Source organism: Mustela lutreola, chromosome 13, assembly GCF_030435805.1.
Source record: "Mustela lutreola isolate mMusLut2 chromosome 13, mMusLut2.pri, whole genome shotgun sequence".
NCBI classification, from domain to species: domain Eukaryota; kingdom Metazoa; phylum Chordata; class Mammalia; order Carnivora; family Mustelidae; genus Mustela; species Mustela lutreola.
The window spans coordinates 10,663,586-10,677,144 of NC_081302.1; the positions used below are offsets into that span (position 1 = coordinate 10,663,586).

Sequence of the window (13,559 nt, forward strand, 5' to 3'; positions counted from 1 at the left end):
CTTTTTAAAAAAATAAAGCATGGTTCAAGTAAGTAATTCCGGTTAAGTAAAACACTGACTTCCTCCATTTCTTTGTGAGCTTATGCTATCTGATGGACACAAATTCACAGCTTCATCAAAAACATGCAAATAAAACAAAACTCAGACAACTTACAATTTTTAATAGGTACATATATCTTAGAAAAAATCTGGGATATGTAGCTTAGCAAATATACTGGCATATATGGTGTCTATTATGGATTATATGTTTGTGTCCCTCACCTAAGCTTGAACAACCCCCAATATGATGTTATTTGGATGTGAGTAGTTTGGGAGGTAGCTGGGTTTAGATGAGGTCGAGAAAGAGGGGTGCTCATGATAGGATCAGTGCCTTATAAAAGAGAAGAAAGATGAACCACTATGTGGTACACCTGAAACTAATGTAACACTATGTTAATTAACTGGAATTAAAATGGAAGCTTTAAAAAAATAAAAAATAAAAGAGGACAGCCCAGCATTGTCTGCCATGTGAGGACACAGCTCTCAGGTGGCCACCTTCAAGCCAGGAGGACGGCCCTCACCAGTAACCAAATCTGCTGGCACCTTGATCTTGAACTTATCAGCCTCTAGAATTGTTAGAAATAAACGCCTACTATTTAAACCACCCAGTCTTTGGTATTTTGTCAGAACCGCCTGAACTAAAATACTCGTCCTTAGCAGTTATGGCAAAAACCAGACCGCAGAGTAAAGTGATCTGTTTTTAAGGCGCTCTGATGGTGAACAGCTCTACCTGCAAGTCACAGAGGCCTGGTTTTGCATCCTGTTTCCACCAGTTCTCAGCACAGAACAGTCATTTAAACTGCCAAGCTCACTCTGTCTTCTGAAAGTGAGGCATGCCCTTTATCGGTGTTTCTGCATGTTTGAGAGTGGGGCAGAGGTGATGGGAACAGGGAAGAAAATCCTTGGGAAAACAGACGGCAGTATGCAAGCCAGATATTAATAAGGAATGACGCTCTGTTTATAAAATATACTTTCAGATAAATACCTGAGTTGGTTTTCAACTTTTCCTACATGACAAATACGCTTTCATGCCCATCTATGTAGATCGTACACTGGGTTGAACACTGCCATCCAAAAATTCATGTCCAACTGGTATTTTGGAATGTGACCTCATTTGTGAAGAGGGTCTCCGCCAATGTAATTAGCTAAGAAGAGGTCTTACTACATACGGGTGCGGAGATTTCCAGCGACGGGTGTACTCAGATTTCTCCGACTGAATATACACATACCTGGCGAAGAAAGCCATGTGAGGACAGAAGGAGAGACGGGAAAGATGAAGTTACAAGCCATAAAACAGCAGCCAGTGCCCCAAAGACCAGAAGCTGGGGGAGACACATGAAGCCGATTCTCTGGGAGCACCTCCAGGAGGAGCTAAGCCTGCCCACACTCTGATTTCAGACGTCTCATCTCCTAAACTCTCAGAACACGATTCTGTTGTTTGAAGCCACCCAGTTCGTGGTAATTTGTGGTGGCAACCCTAGGAAACAAATACAGTCCTATATCCTACTTTTGGGGCACAGTAATGAAACTGATAGCTACTAAAGGTTAAAATGCGGATGATCTGAATTCGTACCTACAGCCAAGTCCAGTACGCTCCTCTAAATCACAGAGGCACAAATTTCCTCAGTGCCTCCTACTAATTCAGAAGAGTTTGTTTTTCATTATATAAAAATACTGCTTAACAATTTTTTAAAAGAGTTTTTTTGAGAGAGACAGAGAGAGAGAGAGAGAGCATGAGCGGGGGGGGGGGGGGGGGCGGCGCTGAGGGAGAAGCAAGCAGGGAGCCTGACATCAGACCTGATCCCAGGACCCTGGGATCATGACCTGATGGGTGTTAGGATGAGCTAGGTTAGGCTTTAAAAATAACACTGAAATCACATTCCAGTACAGTGCCCAGGCTCCAGCCTTCCCCAGGGACCCATGCTACTAGGGACTCAACAAGCAGGCAAGTAGGTCTGGGGACCTAGGGAGCTCACTCCTGCTCTTGGCTGTCCCTGACCAGAAGTGCAAGACATCACTGTAAGGAAACAATTCTCCATAGGTCTCTCATGCTTCTCTTCTACTTCTCGTGAGCACGGCACTGACTATCCTTCATTCTGGACTATTTTTTCAAGGCTGTTTGCTATACAAAGACAGAGACAGTGTCTCCCTCAGAACAAAGGAAAGGCATGCTCACTGCCCATATAGAAGCTCGGGGTTCTCTGAACTAGACTCAGGTTCCTCTACCATATCATACCCCACTGTGTGAGCAGGTGTCCTCCCACCCTCCTCATGTGTGGGAACCGGAGCTCAGGAAAATGATGCAAAAATAATGCTATCCTGGCTACCGCTACTGTTGTAATAAACCGTCCTTCATTTCTGACCCCGGAGTCTTGTCTCTTCTACCAGCATCCATGACTATAGGGGGCTGTCAGCTCCAAGTAGGGTAAAATCTCAGACCCTCCACAGTTTTTTTTTGTTTTGTTTTGTTTTTAAGATTTTATTTATTCATTTGACAGAAAGAAAGAGAACACATAGGCAGAGAGGCTGGCCGGGGAGTGAGGGGAAGCAGGCTCCCTGCTGAGTAGAGATCCCTATGCAGGGCTCTGTCCCAGGAGCCTGAGCCAAAGGCAGAGGCTTAACCAACTGAGCCACCCAGGCGCCCCAACCCTCCACAGTTCTTGATAGTCACTTCCATTCACAGCTCCTGGTTGGAGCTACTCATGTGGTCTGATGCAATCCACGGTGCCTTATTAAAAATGCAAATGACATAAAGAGACTAAACTCATGCATGTATCCAGTCTTACTGCACAGAATGAGGAACAGACTAAATGCAGAAAAAATGTGTTCTACTTCCTTAATGATGAGGAGGTTAATTAAAACCACAATGAGGACACTACTGACGGCAAATATGAACAAATCTGATGACAGCAGGTACTGGTGAGAATGTGGAACCAAGTGAACTCATTCGTCGCATACCCGATGCTCATCGGCCCTACCGAACCTCTGGCACATATGCAATCAGGATCATGTGCTCGTGGGCATAAATGTTTAGGGCAGCATGGAGTTAGAGCCAAGACTCTAGAGACCACCAGGGGTGCCATCAACAGTGGAGGGGACCTCACCCACACCACGGAGCCAAACGACCAAGTCATACGCGACTATTGAATATACTCCCATGCATTATCAAGCTTAAAAGCATGCAAAGCTTAATTGTTGATATTTAAGGATGCATTTATGTGGGAAAATTTTAAAGAAAAGGAGTTTTAAAAATTAGGAAGATGTTCTCTGTGAAGGGGGGAGAAAGAATAGCTGACAGGATTAAGAAGGAGCACATAGTAAACCTCAAAGTTGATGACTTTTGTGTTTTTTTAGAAAAATTCTAGTGGGTATACAGGTCTTTATCATTACTCTTTGTGACTGACAAATATTTTGTTATTTTACACATATTACAAATATGTAAAGTATATTTATAACATTTTATATCATATTTAATATTTCTATATCTAATAAAATCTCATTTTCATAGGGATTTATTTTATTGGTAAATAAACAAATGGTAGTTTTTAAAGTTCAAAGTGTGTAAAAACTGAATTAAATTACTTATTTTGAAGTCTATACCTTCTCTGAATTGAAATAATAACATTGTTTAACTTTACGGATGCTACAGAAGTCCTTCTTAAAATTAAAATCCTCTTTGAACATTGAATGTCATATTTAACAATATTCAAAAGCCAACCCGTATGGAAAATTCTACAAGGATTCTCACAAAGACAAAGTGTGTTTGAGAAGTCTTTCCTTTACCACGGGACCTGCTAGTGCTCTTCCTGACTGCAAGCTCCGGAAACTGAACCTGCTTTAGAAAAGGAGGGCGGAAGCAGCACGCGCCCGCTGGAAATTACCATGCATCCGTCCTCGCGGTCCCGCTGTCTCAAAACCTTTGCTTTCTCTCCTCCATACTGATCTATTATTGCTAAGAGAACACGCAGACAAATGCATTGTAACAAACCGCAGTGGCCATCCCAACCGCTGTGATGCAGAATTTTAGAGTACTTAGAAATGACTCTAAACTCTGACACTCCCTTTCTGTACAAGCTCCATAAACAATGTGGAAAAATCTTTGGGGTTTGTGAGCAAGGCACCTATGTCGGGCGGGGCTGGGGGAAGGGTATCAGCTATATAAACAGGTCTGTTTTTTATGAGTGTATGTGAGTGTGTGTGAGTGTGTGTGTGTGTGTGTGTTTCCTACCATATTTTAGGGGCCTTGAAGTGGACGAAAAGAAAGAACAGAGAAATCAGAGCCCCCTGTTTGGTCTGCCCCAAACCAGCTGTGGACCCTTGGCAAACTGAGCTCTCTTTTCTGATGCAAGTTCCTTGCCTCAGAAAGACGGATTCACTGCTAAGGCCCTACGCTTTTCCTTTTCCCCGTTTGTTTGTGTTAGCTTTCCTCTCCTTTTTTAGGTCAACTCCTTGGGTCCCATGCTTGCCAATGTCACGAATTCACTCGACAAGCATTCGCTGAGTGCCTGCGGGGCCCAAGGCCCGGTTCTGAGGTCGGGGCGAGAGCGGTGGACACACCAGGCGAGAGCCCTAGGCTCCCGGAGCTTAGTCCATTCAAGTGGGAAAGCCGGCCAAGAAACAAGTTTTTCAAAAAAGTAAAATGTGTCGAACAGGAAAGTATGTCAAATAGTGATAACCGCTGAAGCAAAAGAACAGAGCGGAGGAAAGGTGGTCCAACTTTCAAACGATGTGGCCAGGAAGCCGTCCCTGGGGCGGTGGCTGTTGTGTAAAGGCTTGAAGAAAGTGAGAGAAACTTCTGTGCAGGTGTCAGTGGGGGGGGGGGGGGGGGGAGCAAACAGTCCTGGAGGAGGAAAGCCAGATGAGGAGCCCCTGCGGTGTGTGCCCGACATGTGTGAAGAAGAGTAACACCACCAGCGGACCTGACTGATAGTTTTGAAGGATCAAGTTTTAACAGCAGGCCATGGAGCAGGGGCAGAGCTGGGAAGACGGCTGCTGTATTTCAGACGAGCCATGAAGAAGGCTTTGGTCCGGCTGGGGGCAGTGGAAGTGGGAGAAGACAACACGGGCTTTTAGCTCGTGTAGCCATTTTCCAAGACAGGAAAAAACTGCAAGAGAAATGCTTTGTTTTGTTTGTGGGTTCTGCCTGTGGAGAGAGCTCAGTTTTCAATATATGACATGGTGAACTCTATTGGAATCCAAGGAGAGAGTGAGACACACAGAAGTACCCATGACCTGTTGCATGAAAAGTTCTGTGATTCTATTTCTAGAAGAACATGGGCACGCCACATTCTGTTTGGCTTTGCTTCATTGTGTGTTGCAGATACTGTGGGGTTTTGTTTTTGGTTTTTTGGTTTTTTTTTTTTACAGATTGAAAGTCTGTGGCAAACCTGCACTGAGCAAACCTGTTGGCGCCATTTTTCCAACAGCACTTGCTCACTTCCCGTCTCCGAATCACATTTTGGTTAATTCTTACAATATTTCAAATTCTCATATTATGACTATACTTTATTATTACTGTATGGCTGTAACCTGTGATCAATGACTATAATTCACTGAAAGCTCAGATGATGATTAGCATTTTATAGCAATAGAGTATTTTTATTTTTTAACAGTTTGTTTATTTCTAGTACTCTCTACATCCAATGTGGAGCTCTTACTCACAACCCTAAAATCAAGAGTCACATGCTTCTCTGACTGAGCCAGCCAGGCACCCCTAGCAATACAGTGCTTTTAAATTAAGGTACGTGCACTGTGTTTTTAGACATAATGGTTTGCATACTTAAGAGACTATATTGTAGTGCAAACATTTCTTTTTATATGCACTGGGAAACCAAAAAATTCATCTGATTCACTTTCCTACAACACAGGCATTCTTGCCATGGTCTGGAACCAAACTCACACTATCTCCAAGGTGTGCCCACATATCTATTGCTAATAATATAAATGCTTCTAGAGGATGGGATGTGTATACTTCTGTGATGGTAAATTTTATGTGTCAACCTGGCTAGGCCACAGTATCCAGATTTTTGGCCAAACGTTATTCTAGATATTTGTATGAAGGTATTTTTCAGATTAACATTTAAATCAGCAGACCCTGGGTAAAGCAGATCACCCCCATGATCTGGGTGGGCATAATTCAATCAAACCAAGCAAGAAAAATACTGCAAGTACACGGTCTTTGGTCTTGAACTCCAACTACTTCCTGGTCCACTGTGCAGATTTTGGAGTTGCCTCCTCTCCCCATCCCCAACCCCACAAACTTATCCTGCTGGTTCTCTTTCTTTGGAGAACCCTAATTTCTTAGGACATGCATTGAAATAATGTTTAACATTTTATTTTTTTTTTTTAAGATTATTTATTTATTTATTTATTTGACAGAGAGAAATCACAAGTAGATGGAGAGGCAGGCAGAGAGAGAGAGAGAGAGAGAGGGAAGCAGGCTCCCTGCTGAGCAGAGAGCCCGATGCGGGATTCGATCCCAGGACCCTGAGATCATGACCTGAGCCGAAGGCAGCGGCTTAACCCACTGAGCCACCCAGGCGCCCCAACATTTTAAATTTAAAAAAGCAAGGAACAACTTATTGATCAGAAAAACAAAAATAACTATAAATCTCAGGGCAACACTTAAAATTTATGTAGCATTAGTCCAGTGCCTACGCATATACTACCATATATGCTACAATACATAAACTGTGCGTGCCTTTATACATGTGTGAACCAGAAATGCACATATTAATGTGCTTCATATCGCAATGGCTACAAAATCACGACTCTTGTGATCCAAGCCACAGGCCTCTCCTCCGATTTCTCAATAAACATAGAGCAAGCCGAAATACCCAAAGTGAATTCCCAACCTGAACAAGGTACCCAAAAAACATAAACAGACATTTTACAGATTATAAATGATATACAGCAAATGAATACATGGAGAAATGTTCAAATCACATATGCAGTACACAGAGAAATGCCAAGTAAAACAATAAGGTGCCGTATTGTTTGATCATACCTCATTGGTGTGATTGGTAATAGCGAAATAAAACCATGATGAAGACAAGTTCAAATACAAGGGCTAAAGCTTGTTGGATGCTTTTTTTCCTCTGTAATTTCGTGAATACACAAAATAATAATCCTTTCATACTTACCACTGTACCAAGAAACTGAATGCTCATGTTTCCACCTGCTTCTCGAGAAAGGCACTGGAAAAAAAAAAAAAGAAGTGTATAATGAATTCACATCCACACAAAAATGTGTACATGAATGTTCATAGCATCATTATTCCTAATAGCCAAATAATCTAAATGTCCATTAACTGGTACACGGGTAAACGAAATCTTTTATATTCACACAATGGAATATTGTTCAGCCATAAAAAGGAAGGCAGTACTGATATGTGTGACAGCAGAAGGCCGCCACAAAGGACCACGTGTTATAGGACTCCACTGTACATAAAATGTCCAGAACGGCAAATCCAGAGAGACAGGAAGTAGATTAACACAGTCTGACGGTCCTATGCAGAAGACCCGCAGCGGCCCTACAGACTTCCCAGTCATCACAACTTCCTGGGCTAGCACAGGCTGCCTAAGAACACACAAAATGTCACATGTTTTCATTAGCGTAGATTATTTTATACCACTTGCCAAGGAAAGGACTGAAGGAATTTCTTGATTCCCTAAGAAAATGAGGGTGGGGTGGCGGAGGGGAAGCGAAGGTGGAGCTTCACGGACCTCTCAACAACTAGGAGTAAAAGTCATGAAGATACACATAAACTCTGGCTGTCCTACTGAAAAAAGAAACATGCTCCTAACTCTTGAGCAGGGTGCCAAGCATCAGAGATTGCCAATGTCAAGTCTGGAACAGTAAGAAAGGGCAGCAGATTGTACAGATGCATTAGATAAAGCTATCCAGGAAAGAGAAGATGCCCTAGGCTTCTTCAGACTGCTCAAGAAAAAGCGAAGACCTCATGCTTGGGTAAGAGACACCTTTGGAAGGATTATCTAGCACAAGTTCAAGAAGTCTATTCCTTAGTACCTAAGTAAGAGAGACAGTAAGAAATGATTCTTGGCCATGCTTTCCGTGGCGCATTCCGTCTGACTGAGACCGGAGAAGCAAGCCCACATGAAAGCCAGTAAGTCTAAGGGGAAAAAGAAAAATTTCTTCAGGAAGAGGTTCCACAACTTTCTGAAGCCCAGAAGTCAAGTCCTATCCAGTAAGTCTGAACTCTTATTCTCTTATTCTTCTTGGATAATAGTCTCTATACAAAAGTAAGCGACTTCCTAAAGAACTTGTCTTTTCAGTCAAATGATAATTTACTTATGGATCAGCTGAAGCATTGATACAGCATGGGAGTGGTCGTGCTTTTAGCAAACTTTAAGAAAAACCAGGTATAAAGCACAGATCAAATTCCTTTTAGAAAGGAAGGGAGGGAAGAAGGGAGGAAAAAGAGAAGAAAGAAAAGGGAGGAAGGAAGGGTAGCTGCCCAAGGGACAAGGACTGGGAGGAAATGAGAGATGCCAGCTAATTAGTACGGGGTTTCTCTCCACATTGGGGAGAATGTTCTGTTAGTTGATTGCGGAGATGGCTGCACAACTCTGGGAACAGAGTAAAAAACACTGACTTGCACACTTTGGGTGAACTGTGTGGTATGTGAATTCTATCTCAATAAACCTGTCATAAAAAGTTAGCATTTGTTTAAAATAACAAGAGGACACCACAATTCTTCAGAGACTACTGAAAACAGACATAACCTCTATGTTATGCAAGTAATTTGTAAACTGCTCAAAGTGAATACAATATGACTTAAGCGTATCTTGCTCGATTTTTAGCTTGCTTTAAATAGATAACTAAAGAGTTCACTGGAAGTAAATTATACTTTTATTTTTCCCCAGATAATTCTCACCCGTAAAATTGCTCTGTTCACTCTTAACCTGTTTTTCAAAATTCTTTCTTTCTGGGCTACTCAGAAAGGGTCCAACTGCTTCAAAGACTCCACACACACACACACACAAAAAAAAATTTAAAAAAAAATTAAGCAGTTCTAACTAAGTAGCTGTGGGCTCTTTTTTTTTTTTAAAGTTCCCAGATGTAGCCTTGGAGGGAGGGCTTCCTGTCAATGACTATAACAGAAATGTGCTAACTTTATTCCTTTTTAAAAAAAAGTGCAGGTTTACCAACCCTAGTTTTAAGATCACTCAAGTCCTAGAACCCAGAGAAAATCTCCAGAATTCCAGCTCAGCCCCCAGTTCCTTGATTGAGGGAAGTTAGATCAGTCAGAAGGAAAGTGGATTAATGCACCAAGACAAGAAGATGGTCACCTCACCCACAAGTCCTGCCCCGGTGACTCAGCACAACCGTAGTCTGACCAGCACACTCAGCGTGGTGTGTGTGGTACAGTGCAGAAATAAATGATAACTCAGTATGATAAATCCATAGTACAAAATGTACAAAGTATTAATGGATAAGAGGCCAGACCAGCTAGATGCCCAGAAAGGTTAAGGAAGACGTACAGATACACAGTAGAGCCGGGTACTAAAACATGAGCATTCTCCAAAAGGGAAATAAATGAAACACTTTTGGTCCGATGGGCCAGTGTACGCAAATTTCAGCTGAAGAAAAAGCATGGGGAGTTTGAGGTGTGGTGAATGGTCTCATGGGGCCAGAGATCAGTTTGGTTAATAGAGTGAAGGGGCAGGAAAAGAAAACCGAGAAGAATTACAGAGCCAAGTCCCATCTTGCACAGAGTTCACACTTAATCAGGTTCTTATACTTAAAAACCGGGGACTAACACGGTTGTTTTAGAAAGACTGATGGTCTGATGTAAGGTTGAGGATATAAAGGAATGGGGTTTGGGGAGCTGGACTGGGAAACCAAGGAAAATGCAGCAGGTGGCAATCACTTGGGGGGTGGGGGGAGGGGGGCTGAAAGGCTAGATAGAGGTGAACCCAAAAGCAGAACTAAGCCTGTTTCGTTCACAGAAACTTAGAATTTGGAGGGCAAATGGATCTCAAAATCTACATTTTGTTTTACTTATGAGGAAATTAAAGATGCAGCGATATAAAAGTAATTTGCCTACATTGCAACAGGAGAAGAAGAATGCTGACCCCAGGAGTTGTGCAGGGTTGGGACAGCTCTGCTGTGCATGATGGAGTATCACCACAATCTCAGACCCGATCAGCACTTAGGGGGTGAGCTCTTTTAAGGACAAGGACCATTTCTTCCACTTCCTCCTTAATCCCAACAGCATGCAGGTCAGTGTCACAGAAATGAAAACAAAAAATCAATCTTCAAGAATTCTGAAATTTTTCCATACTATGAAAGACCAGAGTGACCTATATATCCCTCAATCTGCGACCATCTTGTGCAAGTTTTGCTGGGAGAGTTCAAGGTGTGGCCGTCAGAAAATTAGGAAAAATGCTGTAGAATGACGCAGACTGAGGACAGGTAGTCCAATGATCCGCTGACCTCCTTGCTGCTTATATTTTAAGAGCAGTGAGGAAAATACTCAGTGAAAGCATCGCCATTACTACAAACTTGGGACTCAACCCAGCAGCAGTTAAATCTTCCTTCCTCAGAAGCCTGAGGCACAGATCCAGAATCCTGTCCATATTTACCAGAACAGAATCAGCACAATTAATCACTTCTATCATGCAGCAACACACTTAATCATAACAGCTGTTCAGAGTGAGAAATTTTCTGATTGAAAGTGTGGCTGTTGGATTCTGGGAAGATGGCGGCGGTGGCAGAGTTTCTGAATCTTCCACAGGAACACTGAGGAGGCCCGGGGTAACAAACATCCCTAGTCCCCCAAATGTTGTCTACAAATACCACTTCCCACTTCCTACTTCAAGAAATCAAGGTTTCTTGGCAGAATGGCTGATCCTGGGTTTGGGGTAGAAATGAGGCTGCTGTATCTTGTCAAACCAGAAAGCAGCGGAGCTATCAAAGACCGGGGCCACGTTAGGACTAAAAAAATTCCCTGGCCAGAGCTGGCCAAGTCTGACCGTCAATAAGGATTACAGCTGCGATGGATTGAAGCAGACCAGGTGTGTTTGATCCCATGAGTTCAAAATGGATACCAGAAACAAAAACAAAACACCCTCATTTAGTCACTTTTGGAGAATAATAGGGAACCAACTCTCTGGAAATTGCAAAGTCAAGAGAAAGGGTCCAGCATTTATCTTTTCTATGAAAACTGTAGTCCTGGATAACCTAAGAATGTGTTGAGGTAGAGTTTCTCTTAAAAGAACGAATCCTGGGGGCGCCTGGGTGGCTCAGTGGGTTAAAGCCTTTGCCTTCAGCTCATGTCATGATCCCAGGGTCCTGGGATTGAGCCCCACATCGGGCTCTCTGCTCTGCAGGGAGCCTGCTTCCTCCTCTCTCTCTCTCTCTCTGCCTCTCTGCCTACTTGTGATCTGTCAAATAAATAAATAAAATCTTTAAAAAAAAAAAAAAAGAGTGAATCCTGGTAAATGAACAAAAAATGACAATATTGGAACATCATTGTTTTGTAACCCTTAATGAATTTATTGACCGAAGCCTGAGCATCAAGGGAGTGGCGACCAGACAGTGTCTCTTACAGAGGCACGACTCAGTCTCGCTGAAGATAATGGCACCCGAATCTGATTACACCTCTAGGTCCGCCTATCAATTTACAGAAAACAAAGGATGGAGGACATGTTAAGCCACACTACTGGGATGCAATCAGCTCAGTTCTGACTGTGGAAAACCGTGCAGGACAAAGGATCCCATTCCTTCAACAAATAAAATGCAAAGAATAAAAAAGAAAGTTCCATAGTCATTTCCCTCCAGCTACTGTCCCCTTTACCCTTCACAGCCAGACTCCTTAAAAAGTTGTCTCTCTCCATGGTCTCTCTGTTGCCCCTTTCCATTCTCCTCTGAACCTGTTGCCATGTGTTTTCCCCCACTGGCTGTAGGCCTTCTCATCAAGATCACGTATGATTTCCACATTACCTTACCTATCAGTAGTGGGCTTCGTCCTCATCTTCTCCAGCAATGTTATGCTATGAACTGCCAACGATTTGCTTTCCCAAACACAATTCTTTCACTGACTTCAAGGATATCCATGCCCCTGGTTTTGATCCTGCCTCCCTGCCAGTTCTTTCTTAGCCTTCTCTGTCTCCTCATTCAATTTCTACCTGCAGAAACTGAATGAGCTCCAGGAAGCCCAGTCCTCAGCTCTCTCCTTTCCCATCTACTTTCTTTCCCTGTGTCATCTCACCACATGCATGCTTCCCCTCAATCCCCATGCCCATCTTAAAATAAATCAACTACTCTGAAGCATGACTTAGGTACAAAAGACTGCATTCCATTTAAAGTACAGAATTCAATGACTTTCTACAATTTTAAGAAATCACCTCCACAATCAACATGCAGAACATCACCACCACCTCCAGTAGGTTCTTCCTGCCCTTTCACAGTCCAATCTTCATCAATGCCCCCAGGCAACCACTGATGTGCTCTCTAAAATGAGTTCATTTTAGTTATTTAGTTTAAAATTCCTTAGCATCTTTGCCAATAATCGACTGACCACCTGTTTCTAGCTCTACTTCTATACTTCATTCTGTTCTACGTATCTCTCTACCAATACCATATTGTCCTGACGCTGCTGTTTCATAATTATTCTTGGAATCAGGCCGTATAATTCTTCCAACTTTTGTTTCTTTTTTAAAATTGCTTGGCTCCTGTGATTTTTTCAACTAATAGATTTTTGGGGGGTGTGGTAAAAAACACAACACAGTTTACCATTTTAACCATTCATAAGTACACAGTTCAGTGTGTAAGGTATATTTATGTTGTCGTGAAGCAGACCTTCAGAACCTTCTCATTTTGAAAATCTGAAATTTGGTACCCACTAAAGAACTGCCCCTTTGTCCCTCCCAACAGACCCTGGTAACCACCACTCTACCTTCTGTTTCAAGGAATCTGACTGCTTTAGGTGCCTCATATAAGTGGACACATAACAGTAGTTGTCATTTATTGTCTGCGCTCAGCATGTCTTCATGGTTTAACCATGTGACAGGATTTCTTTCTCTTTTTGGCTGAGTATTATCCCAGTGTATGTATATACTATATTTTGCTTATCCATTAATCTGCGATGGACATTTTAGTTACTTTGACCTCCTAGCTATTCAAAACAATGTTGCAATCAACTGGGGTGTTCAAATAACTCTTTAAGACCTGCTTTCAAGGGGCACCTGGGTGGCTCAGTGGGTTAAGCCTCTGCCTTTGGCTCAGGTCATGATCCCAGGATCCTGGGATCAAGCCCGGAATTGGACTCTCTGCCCAGCAGGGAGTGTGCTTCCTCTTCTCTCTCTGTCAAATAAATAAATAAAATATTAAAGAAAAAAAAAAAAAGACCTGCTTTCAATTCTCTCCAATATAGATCTAGAAGTGAGACTGCTGGACCACTAAGTACTAATTTTTAAATTTTCTGAAGAACCCTCATACTAGTCTCCATTCAAGTTGTACCATTTCATAATTCTACCAACACTGCACAAGCATTC

The 13,559-nt window shown here is 42.5% G+C and overlaps 1 protein-coding gene across 2 annotated transcripts in view; it reads right to left on the reverse strand.

Moving 5' to 3' along the window:
• PCCA (propionyl-CoA carboxylase subunit alpha) overlaps positions 1 to 13,559 on the reverse strand; it is a 414,664-nt gene that overhangs the window by 69,029 nt on the left and 332,076 nt on the right. For both annotated transcript variants that reach the window (XM_059143714.1, XM_059143713.1), the window contains one exon: positions 7,182 to 7,235. In XM_059143714.1, the coding sequence (XP_058999697.1) occupies positions 7,182 to 7,235 (54 nt within the window). The remainder of the gene's footprint in view (positions 1 to 7,181; positions 7,236 to 13,559) is intronic.